At 40.8% G+C, this 13,512-nt stretch overlaps 1 protein-coding gene across 1 annotated transcript in view; it reads left to right on the forward strand.

Moving 5' to 3' along the window:
- Positions 1-13,512, forward strand: part of FAT4 (FAT atypical cadherin 4) — a 227,467-nt gene that overhangs the window by 108,476 nt on the left and 105,479 nt on the right. Inside the window, exons 2-3 of the mRNA XM_065405846.1 lie at positions 8,103-8,234; positions 11,815-12,076. Coding sequence (XP_065261918.1) covers positions 8,103-8,234; positions 11,815-12,076 — 394 coding nt within the window. The remainder of the gene's footprint in view (positions 1-8,102; positions 8,235-11,814; positions 12,077-13,512) is intronic.

The raw sequence follows: 13,512 nt of genomic DNA on the forward strand, positions 1-13,512 counted from the left end.
ATGGAGACTTAAACACACAGGACCATATTCCATCCAAATCCAGTCTATGTAAAGGTAGAATTTGGCACATTTCCTCCAAATGCAATTGGATGAAAGCATCTCTGCTTTACTTTACATACCTTTTAGCTCATAAACCCCATAGGTTAGGTCACTAAAATAATTTTATTCCAGAACTGAAATGACTCATTTTATGTTAAGCATGGAATTTGTCTAGCCCATTCAGCAGTAATTGTCTAGGGTTTTGTTTGTTGCTGGAGGTGGGGGCTCTTTTGACTAAAAATGTAAAACCTGACTTTCAGCAGCCGTTTAATAATTCAGTAGATTATATCATAGAGATATGGGGACAGGTTAATTGAGTGTATATAATATATATAAATTGGACACTCATCTTTTTCAGTTAATGTTATCTGGCTTTAGTTGACACTTTCCCTGGCCCTTAAAAATAACTTTAAAAAAATTGCATGAAGAATAAAGCTACTCAGGGCTTGATCCTGGAAGACCTCTTTATGTGGGACTGCCTTTGAAGAAAGTTGGGAGTTCCTCTTGTGAAACCTGGTAGGATTAGTGCCAGAGGGACAAAATAAAATGCTTTAGACTCTGATTCAACGCTGAGAACTATGTGAGCATGGGAGGGTCACTCACCCACCCAGTTCATATTCTCTCTGCCTTGGCATGAGTGTGCAGAAGGCTCAAGAATACTGCTCTCTCTATGTACCCTCATTAGGGTTGCAGAAAACTGAACAGCCTTGCCCCACCCCTTCTCCGAGGCCCTGCCCCCCGCTCACTCCTTCCCCCTCCCTCTGTCACTCGCTCTCCCCCACCCTCGCTCACTTGCTCATTTTCACTAGGTTGGGACAGGGGGTTGGGGTACAAAAGAGGGATGAGGGCTCCGGCTGGGAGTGTGGACTCTGGGAGATGAGAGGATTGGGGTGCAGGAGGGGGCTCCGGGCTGTGGCAGGAGGTTGGGGTATGGGAGGGGGTATGGATTCTGGGCTGGGGCCAGAAATTAGGGGTTCAAGGTGCAGGATGGGGCTCTGGGCTGGAGGAGGGGGTTGGGGTGCGGGAGAAATTGCGGGCTCTGTCTGGGGGTATAGGCTCTGGGGTGGGGCTGGAGATGAGGGGTTTGGGGACAGGAGGGGGTGCAGGGTGCGGGCTCTGGGAGGAAGTTTGGGGTGCAGGAGGGTGTGCAGAGCACGAGTTCCAGGCAGCATTCACCTCAGGTGGCTCCCGGAAACAGTGACATTTTCCTCAGGCTTCTAGGCAGAGGCACGGCCAGGTGGCTCCGTGCGCCGCCCCCGCCTGCAGGTGCCGCCCCTGCAGCTCCCATTGGCCACAGTTCCCGGCCAATGGGAACTGCAGAGCTGGCGCTCGGGGCAGGGACAGTGCATGGAGTCCCCGTGGCCAACCCTACACCTAGAAGCCAGAGGAAGATGCTGGCAGCTTCCTGGGAGCCACACGGAGCCTGCCCGGCACCCTGCATGCCATGCTGCGGGCGACCAACTGGACTTTTAACAGCCCGGTCAGCAGTGCTGACCGGAGCCACCAGGTCCCTTTTCAACCGGGCGTTCTGATCGAAAACCGGACACCTGGAAACCCTAACCCTCATAGGAAAAAAATGCCCTACTGTGAATAGAAAAGTTGTGGTGATTGTAGAATAATATGGCAAAGAATATAGTTTACAGTTGAATGTGCACAAAACAAAAACTATGGCGGTATGCCAGGATTCTGGGAAGACATGCAACATTCCAGTGAATGACACAGTCATACAGCAAGTGAGACATTATTGCTGCTTAGGAAGCATCATTACAGAGGAAGTTAAAGCTTGCTGTAGCTTTCACACGTGCAACTGGGAGCTTGAGAAGAAATGTGGTTTCCTGAGAAACAATACGGTTTAACCAGAAAAGCGGCATTTCATGCTTTGTTCTGAGTAAAGGCCTCATTCCGAACCACTGAATTTAATGGGAGTTTTGCTACTGACTTCAATGAGTGCAGAATCAAGCCCTAACTGATTACTTATATAAATAGTATCTGATTGATTGCTTTGTGATGTAAGCTCTCAGTTTGATTATTTACGTATAATTAGACCTGAAGTTGTTTGGCTGGAGAAAAGATCTCTTAATCTCATATTTGTATTTAAAAAAGAACAACAACAACAACAACAAATAAAACAAGGAAAGTAAATTTGAACTGAATGCTGTCTTACCTCATGCTAGCAAACTTATTGTTACACATTCCCCCAAGGCATAATGTAATGTGGATTTGTTTATAGAAAAAACATAAGAGATTAATTTAAACAGTAAATAATAATCCTAACTAGTTCAAGTTAATTAATATTTCCCCTGGTTGGAAAGTATCTAAGGCCATAGGCTGTCATAGCAATCATATTGGCACAGAGATTTTGAGGATAAATGAACGTTCTGCTGTAGGAGCAGGTTTCTTGCATTAGTGTAAGAATGTTACCAAGTCTTGAGTCTGAGGAAATTGTTAATTACAAGTGTAGAGGGTGAAGTTTATCCTGTTATTTCAACTCAATAGTTTTGCTAACGGACTTTTTGTCATTATTGGTTTCTTTTCTAATAAATATGTTTTCTTAATCATGCAACCCTTACTTATGTGAATAGTACCATTGAGTTCAATGGACTAAACAAGTAAAAATATTTGCATGAGGCCCTAATTATGATATTATTGTATTGTCTTAAGAGCAGATATGTTGCATAATAAGAAAGCAAACCTCATTCTCCAGTATCCTAAAGGCATACTTGAATTTTCAGTGTTTTGCAAGAAATGGCTGCGAATTTGTGAGGAGGAAAGTGTTATGGAAAAGTAGAGTGATCAGGCTGTTCTTTTTATCTCCGCCTATAGTAGATCTATTCAAGTTCTTAGTCAACTGACAATAACAAGTTTTGATTCTGGTATTATGACTCTGTATTGCAATCCTTGTACACTAAACCTCTTGTTGAAATAAATGGGATGCTAAGGTGCACAAGGTTTGACATGCTGACCCCACTGAAACCAATGTGAGTTTTGCATAGACTTCAGAGGGACCAGGATTTCACTCAAAGATTCCAGAATTGGGATTTTATTTTGTTGTGAATAGGCAGCTTGTGACACAGGTAACCATGATACAAATCAAATATTTGGGGAAACCGGTGAGGTAGATTGTGAAACCTGGAAGGTCATTTTCAGCAAATGTAAGTTGTTGAATATCTAGGAAAGGGAAAGGTAGTTTATTAAGGAAGGATATGTATTGGCTTTGATATTTGTTCTAGAATGGTATTTCCTCCCTGCCCTCCATCTCCTCAACAAATGTATAAATAATAAATATTGAAGTCATTCACTGAACTAGCCATACCTCTTCAAACCGGGACACTATAAAAAGTTGGTGGGCACAACTGCCCAATGAGCTTCTGCCCTCATGCCTCAGCTTGTGAAAGTATTTCATCTATTAAATTCATTTTCTATCTCCTAAATAGTTATTAATTTCCTGTAAGGTGGTCGCAGCTGTCCCTCCATCCGTCTGGTAGGGAGGCCACACCCCTCACTACAAGTCCTCTGGAATAGCACAGTTTTGCGGGAATATGCATCAGGGTCTCTGCCACTCGGCGGGGTAACCCAGTACTGAGTCTAGGAGCCCCGGTCCTCCAAGCAGAGAGGGCACTAAACAGTTCGGGGGTTCTAGCCCACAGTCAAGGTAAAGCAGCAGTGTCCATAATCCCTGGCCCTCCGGCAGGGCGAGGCAACAATCAGGTGGCTCTGGCTGGTATTTAGGGCAGAACAATAATGTGTCTATTAGCCCAGGCCCTCAGGCAGGGCAGGGCAGCAAAGTCAGGAGACTGTGGCCCATAGTCAGGACAGTGCAGTAACAAGTCTATTATTCCAGCCTTCAAACAGGGCAGGGCAGCAAATGCAGGAAGCTCCGGCCTGTACTCAAGACAGAGCAATAATGAGCCTTTAAGACCAGGCCCTCAAACAGGGTGGGGCAGCAAGTAGTCGGGGGCCCTGGCTCTGGCGGATCGCCAACAAACACAGGCCTCTTGGCCTGTAGTGGGGAGACTGCCATCCCAGGGGTGAGGTGGCAGGGATAGGAGGACACAGGCCCACCCAACTCCACTGCGTCCCAGTCCAGAGCTCTAACAGTGGCAGAGTGGTCTGCCACTGGGTCAACGGGGAAATCCAGCCGCAACACAGCTCCCATGGCTACTTCCTACACACCCATTTGAGGGGGGGCACCTGGGTCCCAGGGTCGTCATCCGTCTCGCTGGGGTAAACAGCTAATGGCAGCCCCAGCAACTCCTCGATGTCTCCGGCAACCGGCAGCTCTGGCAGTCCCTCCACATCTCGGGCACTGCAGCAGTTGCTATCGGGTCTGAGCTCCAGCAGCGGGTGAGGGACGTCCTGCTCCTCTCCAACTGAGCTGGAGGGCTGGCTTTTTATATTTCCAATTCCTGTCCCGGCTCCGCCCACCAAGGGGGCTTGCAGTTATCCCAACGTCTGTCTCAGAGAGGCCACGCCTCCTCACTATATTTCCCAATAGCTCCAAATAGAAGACTAAGTACTAGCTCTTAGGGACCAATACAGGCAGAAATACAATTTGAATGTATTTTTTTATTAAATGGGCCCTAAGGTACAGAACAAAGCAACCAACAGTTGGTGGTGTGGGGAGGGAGTGTGAGAAAATAATAGTCTCTCTCCTCTTGAGCTACCTTGCTTCAGTGACATCAGTTTTAATGGGCATATGCCAATGTTCTTTCAGTTTGCAGTGCTGTGTGTAGGCTATCTTTAATTCCTACTACAACTGTCTACAGGGCTGGCTAATTAGAAATACAGTACCCGCAAATAAATCATAAAGATAGACCCAATATATCAGTCCTGGTAGACTGCAAATAAATACATCAGAAAATTGCTATTACAAACACACCTAAAAATATTGCATTCTGATTATAATTGACCTTTTTTGTTTCATTGTGAGCTAGCTCTGTTCCTGCATTTTAAAAGGGGTGTCAGTATGAAATATGGCTGTTCTATTTATTTGTTGCACTGAATTTTCAGGATAAGATCCAGAATGACTTCTTGATCTTACGTACCTTCTTTTTAATCATCCTGAATGCCAGTGAGCCAATTTGTCCTTGTATTAATTAACTTTGTACCCCACAATTCTAACTATTTGTGTTCCCTTCCACTAACTATTGTATGTTGTGTAGATTATAGCTATATTGGGATCAGGGACCTCTGGAATGCAAAGTCATTAGCCGGAAGAAACCCAAAAGTTGACAAACATTACAAAGGACAATCACTCATTGTGAAAATGTGTTCTGGTGGTGAAATGTCACCTGCAGCTGAAACATTAGCTGTGCATGATATATATATATAGCATTAATAAATAAATTGAAAAGCTACACAGCTGCCGTACCTTCAAGCCGTAGCTGGTGAAATTTAATAGTTTCAGTAGAACAACAGCATGCTTCATCTGTGCCAGTTCAAGGGCCAAGACTTGACTGGCAGGTATAAAATATAACAATCCTTCATCTTCCATTTCTAACTCCCTTCTCATTCTGTGAGTAATTGTCACAATACTGCCTCAGTCTCTTTGAAAATGAACCTCTTGAACAATTTAATTCTTTGAAAATGAATCTCTCTGGCTGTTTAATTAGAGTAATTTGTTTGTGACACTATAGTTAATGTTGGGTCAACATATTAAAGATTTATTACAAACTCTTATTTTCAGAGGTTTGAATCTGGCAACAAAAGCTTCCTGGTGGAGTTTGGCATATGAGGTCTCATCCTGGGAGATATCTATGCACCGCTGGTAATAAATATACAAATAAATTAAATATAATCTAAATTAATTAATTATGGCCTTCTATAAAAGGCACTCAAAGCTGATAGGTCCAACATTTGACTTACACTTTTAACAAGTGCTTTCCTACAATGTTCATGCAATGTTTATTATTAGTAATACAAATGACTCAGTTCTCTTCTATAATTACATACAAAAATGCCAGCAGCCCAACACTCATGAACAACCCTACAATAACAAACCACTGTGTGCACAGATCTGAAAGCAAACAAATACTAGTGAATAAAATTATTTTTAAACTTAAGACTTTCTAAGAATTATTATAAACAAGTTTGCAAACAAGATTTTAAAAATTCTAAAGCATACATAAACAAGTGTTTAAAAACAAAAGTGGTTTGCTTATACAGGGCCCAGTATCCTTACTTCATTGAAGCTAATGGGAACTGATTGCTCTCAGCACCCTGTAGAATGAGGTCCTTAGATAGTTTTCTGAGTTTTTTCAAAAACCTACGGTTACTGTATTGAAAACTGAAATTTGCCAGTGACATGTATGAAAACATGAAGGTATTTATGGGAGGAATGGACAAGTAGGCAGTTGAAACTGACATAGAGGTAAGGTTGGGGAGAGACACAATAAGAAAGAAGATCAGATAAATACAGATGAACTGAGTTGGGAAGACTCTTGTTCAGATTAAGTGACCTCAAGGCCACAGATAGAGACAGAGCATGGAGTAGATTAAGGAGCGGCGGAAGCTCCCTAAAACTGGGGAGGCCACCGGTGCCTGAACCATGGCCCTGCCCCTGTCCCGCCCCTTCCCCTCAGGCCCGCCCCTGCATGACCCCTTCCCCTGAGTCCCGGCCCCTGCACTTTCCCTTCCTCCAAGACTCCACTCCCCGCTCACTCCCCACTGCCTCTCCCCCTGTCACTTGCCCTTACAGCCAGTAAGCCTCCTACCCCCGGTTCTGGCGCCCCTGGGTATATTGGCACAAACTATTTATTCCTCACAGAAACGAAACTCCTACCATTGAGGTGCTCATTCTCCTGATCAAATAAAACTGATTCTGCCATTGATTGCCTTAGTGTTAGGTGATAGCAGAGTATAAGAAGAAAATCTAGTAGTTTACTAGAGCTCGTAGAAACTACAGGCAGTGGAGCTCAGATGTCTGCACTGATTATACCCAGACCTGGTTAAGCCATATGTTCTCAATCAAGTGTGGGGAAATCCCTTGTGGGCAATGAGAAAGGGAGGTACTAAAGTACAATTACTATTCTATCTGTCAATCTGCATATCTGCTTTTTCTTTTAAGTTATCCATTTCTTTGTTTCTCTTTCTGTCTAGCTCACCTATCTACCTTTCCCTGTTTGTAATACAAACAACAAAGACAGTCCTGCCCCAGCTACTCAGTTTTCTCTTTGGTGGTCTTCAGATTCTGGTGACCACTTAATGTTTTGAGCCCTGTGGGAAGCATTTACTTTCACTATAGATATAAAACAGCTGTTGTCCTCTCTTCCTTTATCGGACCTTAGCAAGCAGTACCCAGTGAACAGTGAAAAAGCAAGCCCTAAAGTTTTGAATATGAGCATCAGCAATCCTGTGAGAACTAAACAATCGTACTTACATAGAACAATGAGTAAATAACCTTGGCCAATCTTTCAGATTAATATTAATTAGCATTAATATTTGTGAAGTATATAAACACAACGTATTAAAAGAATATTTGTTTAGATGTGATTAGGCAGGGAGTGAGGAATTTGTGTTTGCAATTGTAAGAGAATCTTGGGGGGAGAGATGGTCAGAACAGAATGCTTTTTAATATAAAATGCAAGGGAATTTTCCTCCCACAGAACTGAGAGTTGCCAATATGTAAACATTTCAGGGGGAATTTTACACCACCTCATCTTTATGTCAGGCAGCATTTAACGGTTGAATGATCTTCTTCCCCAGGTCTTGGCAGCTGTCCTCCAGAGGCCAACATTGAGGATTACAATGACAGTTGATCAGTGGACCTAGTCCAATATAAACTAGACTAAGACCATTTAAAATCAATTGCTATCAACAAGTCAAATGAACTTTATTTATGTTAGAGGCTTTTCTATGAGGATTTCATAATAACGTGGAATTTTAATAGCCTTAGGAGCTTTTTCTGTTGTTGTTGTTGTTGTTATTTGGGAATGTTCTCATTCATCTGATTAGGCATAGTTGACCTGATTTTTTTCAAAGTTAGGTGATTTGCAACATTCATGTTTAATCAATGTCTGACGGATACAGCACTCATGAAACTCTTCTTTTTTCTTGCATCTTAGGTGGAAATAACACTTCAGGATATCAATGACAACCCACCAGTATTCCCAACAGACATGCTTGATCTAACTGTAGAAGAGAATATAGGAGATGGATCTAAAATAATGCAGCTGACAGCCATGGATGCTGATGAGGTAAGAGAATGTTTCTTATTTGAACAAGAATATTAAATAATACCATTTTGTGAACATATTTTGACCTGATCCTGAACTACTGTAATGAGAATTTCACCTGAGAAAGAAGTGCAACAGCACTTTTCTACTACAGTCTGGCCCTTCTCCTCCCCCACAGTATATTCAGAAAGTATCATAGTTGTGAGTTACTCCCATGGAAAGATTGTTAGCCAAAGTCGCTGTCACCTGGGGGCATTCACTGGCCTGTGTGAAATGAGTGGATGCTCTCAATCCACCTTTTAATGAGCAGTTGTACAGATTAAAAAAATCCAAACCCATAGTTTGGTACTCATTAGCATCCTTTTTGTCATTCTCAGCAAAGATGTTACATGCTGACTTGACACAGAAACTGGACTATCATGTCAGTCCTAAAAGTGCTCACTTTAGCCCATGGTCAAGGCTGTTTGGTTGGGAAGTGTTTGAAACCATAATTTCAGATCCAAACAGCTTTGAACTATGGAGATGTCCAAAATCCAAAGCCAGATCCAAAATTTACAGACTAACCACTGTCTCAGGCAAAGGTGGCTGTATTTTTAAGCTGGGGAAGCTTTCACAGTGTTTGCCTACTCTATGACTAGATCTAGCTACTGTCACTATGACGTGTTACCATGGGCTTTAATTTTATAAAAATAAAAGAGAAAAGAAAGAACTTTGAAAAACCCTACTGTGCATAAGTACTTTTCCTAGCATCCGATGGTCAACCATACGGATTCAGTGCTATCAAGACATTACAACTGAGCAGCCATTAAGAATATAATGGAAGCATTCCAGCTGAACGGCTGACCTAGTAATGATATTACAATATTGTTGGAAGTCTGTGTGTATGTGTAATTGCATTAATTTATTCATTTCTTTTGGGCGGGAAGTCATTTAAATGTTAATTGTAATGTTTTATTCATTTTAATTGACTTTCTATTGACTGTACAAAAGGTTACAATGTCAATAGGTGTGTACCAGGCAAGTTGTATTACCAATAAACTATAAAATCAATTAACTAAAAAACAAACACCTTTCATTTAAATAAATAATGAGTTAACTCAACAGTAGTAAGGATAATCCTATAACTCTTTTAGTGTTAGCTTAGTGCTGGCTTCTATGACTGTTTTAATGATAGTTTATCTAGTCCCTTCTATAACCAAACTAATAGAACACATCCAATATGAGTAAGGATGTGTGTATGTCTCCTTTCTTTCTTTCTTCTTCCAATTCGTTGGTTTCTCTTCCTAGTAGCATCTCTTTTGTAGGGGCAAAGAGCAGGACTTTGTGTCCCTGCATCTAATAGAAAGGATGTGTAAGTCAGTTATCCACAATGTAAGTTGTAGCTGGTAGATAAAATGTGAATAAAAGAATCATGACTTCATAATAGTGACATGTCTGTTTGTAAGTGTGGAGCCTAATTTTAACATTGTTTGTAACTGGATGATTAGAGGCACGTGTTTTTAGAAAACATCAATAACCATCCTTTTTTTTTTTTCTTTTTTTTTTTAAGCATACTAATATGATACTAGAGCTGGTTCCAAACCCCTCATTTCAATGAGAGTCTTTCCTTTGGCTTCCAGGGGCACTCAGTTCCCTAATGAGGATGAATGATGATACTTAATTTTCATAGTCTAATGCCAGTTATTTAAAATGTTTCTGAAGAGTGCAAGATGCATTTTTGATGTTTGTAACAATGTGTATTTTAAAATTGCATACACAACTTTACTTGTGTGTTTCTAACAATGGAAGATTTTAACTATCTTCCTTTCCATTCTGAAGTGAATTGTATGATCTTTTTTTACATGTAATATTCTTGCCACAATACATTTTTGGATATTGAGGGTCTGACTTTTAAAACCTGGCCTACTTTTTGCACCTGTAATTTATGTCAGCAGGTAACTACAGCTCAATATTTTGCTCATGCCTATAGACATCTACCTACTGGCTGCATGCGCAATTACTTGCAGGGAGGAATAAAATTGTGAACATAAAAAAGGAAGCCAGATTAAGGCCCCTTCAAAAATCATGCTCTAAATGTGTAAGAAAATCCTTTGTATGTTTTATATAATGGCTTTTGGACAGTAGTTTTCATACTTTCACCCATTATATTAAGGCATTCATTCAGATCAACATAACTGTGATGTCATTTCATAGGCACCAGGTAGTAGCCATGGCTTTAACAATTACAACTTTTTGCATTTTGCTAATTTTTTTAGTCAGTGTGTAGACAGGAAATTTCTATATATCAGATGATTTGTTTTAATGGGTTTTAAGTATTTTGATTTTCTTTGCCTTTCACCTAATTTATGAAAAGTTACTGATTTTGCCAGACCATATCAAATGCAGTCAGTTTCATAGTTGGACTCCATTATGAGAAAATGGGAATAACTGGTTAAATGGAACAAATAATAAAGAGTGTGGTCACCTAAGAAATGCAAAGTTTTCACTGAATGTTTTTGTTAAACTATACAATTACAGGAAAATGCATTACGTGCACCAGGTACACCTGAATATACAGAGAGTATGTGGACTGAAGTGCTATGCACAGCTGTTTGAGTCTGGGCAGATGTATACGTTTTAATTTATTTTATCAATTAACTGATTCCTGGTTTTTGAACAAACACTCTGGATAAAAAGTTTGGTAAGAGGCATACTGTCCAAATGTTCACATAAGTATCTTTATCTCTCTCATGACACCAGATATGAACATGGCATTTAAAGCTACATCTACTCTACATGCTAGGGTTGTGATTCCCTTGCTTATGAACACGTACTCACATTAGCACTCACCAAGCTAATGTGAGTATAAATAGCAGTGTAGCTGCGATAGCATTGGTAGTTGCAATGAAGGCATAGCTGAACTATGCCAAGTACAAGCCCACTAGTTTCAGGTGAATTTATACTCAGCACAGGTCAGCATACCTCTGCTGCCACTACCCAGGCTACAGTGGCTACACTCAGTGAGTGCTAGTGTAAGTATGTGTACACGAGCAGGGGAATCACAACCCTAGCTCACAGAGTAGATGTAGCCTAAGTGACCTGTAATTTTAAACAGCAAGTTTATCATTACATTTTAGAGAAGGATGTTTGCCAGTTGGCTGCTACTTCTCCATTACTCTCTGTCCACCAAGGCATGGAATAGAAAGGGCTGAATTGAGCCCTGTTTTAGATTGATCACTTAATTCAGCCTCACAAACATAAAACAATAAAAAGAAACATTAATCACTGTTAAGAGAGAAAATGATATAGTAAATAGATTATGGTGAAACTGATTTGATCTTAAATCAGATTTCGAAACCTGTAGAAGACCAGTGTTTCCCTGCACTTTATTTTACTGACTAGATTTGATCCTCTTTTTGAACAGGAGTTAAAAAATATCTGATAATCTTATCTCTATCTGTCCAGTCCAAATAAATATTAGATGTGTGTGTTTGTGTGGGGGTGCTATTTTGTTAAGGAAATTGTTCCGAACAATGTTTGCAGACAGCAGTTGTTGGAATGACTTGGTCTTAAAGAGTTGCCTGACAAATAACTTGATCTGACTACTTTTGTTTTTATTTAGGGAGCTAATGCTCTTGTCACTTACACTATCATCAGTGGTGCTGAAGACAGCTTCCACATTGACCCAGAGTCAGGAGATCTAGTAGCCACCAAACGTTTGGATAGGGAACGTCGCTCCAAGTATTCCCTGCTGGTTCGTGCTGATGACGGTCTACAGTCCTCAGACATGAGAATAAACATTACTATTAGTGATGTTAATGATCACATACCAAAATTCTCTAAACCTGTGTATTCGTTTGATGTACCAGAGGATACTACCCCAGGTAAATAAGGAATAAACCTTGTTATTTTCTAAAATTGATGGTCCGCACCCTTTATTTTCAGTTGACCTATATAGCAGTGATCACTAATATTGTCACTATTGACACACTAATTTTATTGCTAACGTGGCAGATTATCATTCCATTTTTTTCATGTGTGCCATCACTATTTATCCATATTATTTAGAGCATAGACATTCACATAGAAACATGACGCAGAGGTTAAATGCTAAAATTTATTTCTGTTTTTCTTATAATAGTGCCAGTGTGCTAAACATTTGCAAATATTTCTGTTACATCATTTTTCAGGGATGCAAAACTATAATTAAATAATCCCTTGCAGGTTCAAATTCTATAGAATATGTGCTTCCAAGAAACTACCTCCCTACTCTATCCATTCACCCTTATCCCACTCATTCACGCCATAGGCACAGGCCTCCAGGTGGGATGCAGCCTTTACTTACCCTTTCTCTTCTTCAGGCAAGGTAGGACAACCTTGCTGTGTTTGGGGCAGGTGGCGCCCTCCTCATTTTTGTGGTTCCTCCATCTTTTTAACGGTGGGGAGAAGGCCAAATGGAGCCAAATCCCATTCCCTTAAATTGACTGTCTTTAGGGGTGGTCAGGAAGGGGCCTAACTTTCCTCATAGGCAGCAGGAGAAGGGATATTCCTGTTGCCAGAGTTAGCTATTGAACAAATGGTAGGCCTCCCAGAAAAGGAAGACTGCAATTTTTAGGTGTAGGGCAGGGCTTGTATCTTTATGTGTTTATGTAAGGAGCACTCCAGTCCTGATTGGGGCCTCTGGGTTCTACTACTAAATGAGAATGGACAGAAAAATGTTGGTGAGTGGCAGCCACCCAGTGTTCCCAGAAGACCCAAGGCAGTGGATATCAGGTCCCAGCAGGAAGCGGGAGTAGGGGTGCTAAATTTGGGGAGCCAGCTGGACCAGAAGAATATAGGCTGACTAAATATGAGACCTTCATAGACTTGAACTGATATTTATAAGATAGACTAAGACCCCTAACTTGCCTCAGTTTCAAGTGAATTGAGATTTGAAGTGAACATTTTGCACAGCTCTATTCATAACTCCATCTTATTCACCTCCGGGCTGAAACTTGGTATGCACATCCTCAGCCCAGAATGAATGTTGTTTTTCATCGTATTGTATAGAATGGGAATGGAAATATACTGTGAGAATTCATAGTATTTTTATGCTTCAACAAATCAGGTAATGTAGTCTCTCAATGTGTATATTATTAACAGTAGATGCATCCTGCCAAAGGACCTGTGGAATTACTAGAGCATCAATGAGAGGGTTTTGTAGATCTTTTCTTTTTAATGCTACCATTAAAAAGAAGTAAATACAAAAGGGAAAGAAAATCCTTATAATATTAAAGGGTCAGACTCAGTCTGACCAAGAGAGGAAATTCTGAGTTAAGTT

The sequence above is a fragment of the Emys orbicularis genome, chromosome 5 (genome assembly GCF_028017835.1).
Source record: "Emys orbicularis isolate rEmyOrb1 chromosome 5, rEmyOrb1.hap1, whole genome shotgun sequence".
Classification (NCBI taxonomy): Eukaryota; Metazoa; Chordata; order Testudines; family Emydidae; genus Emys; species Emys orbicularis.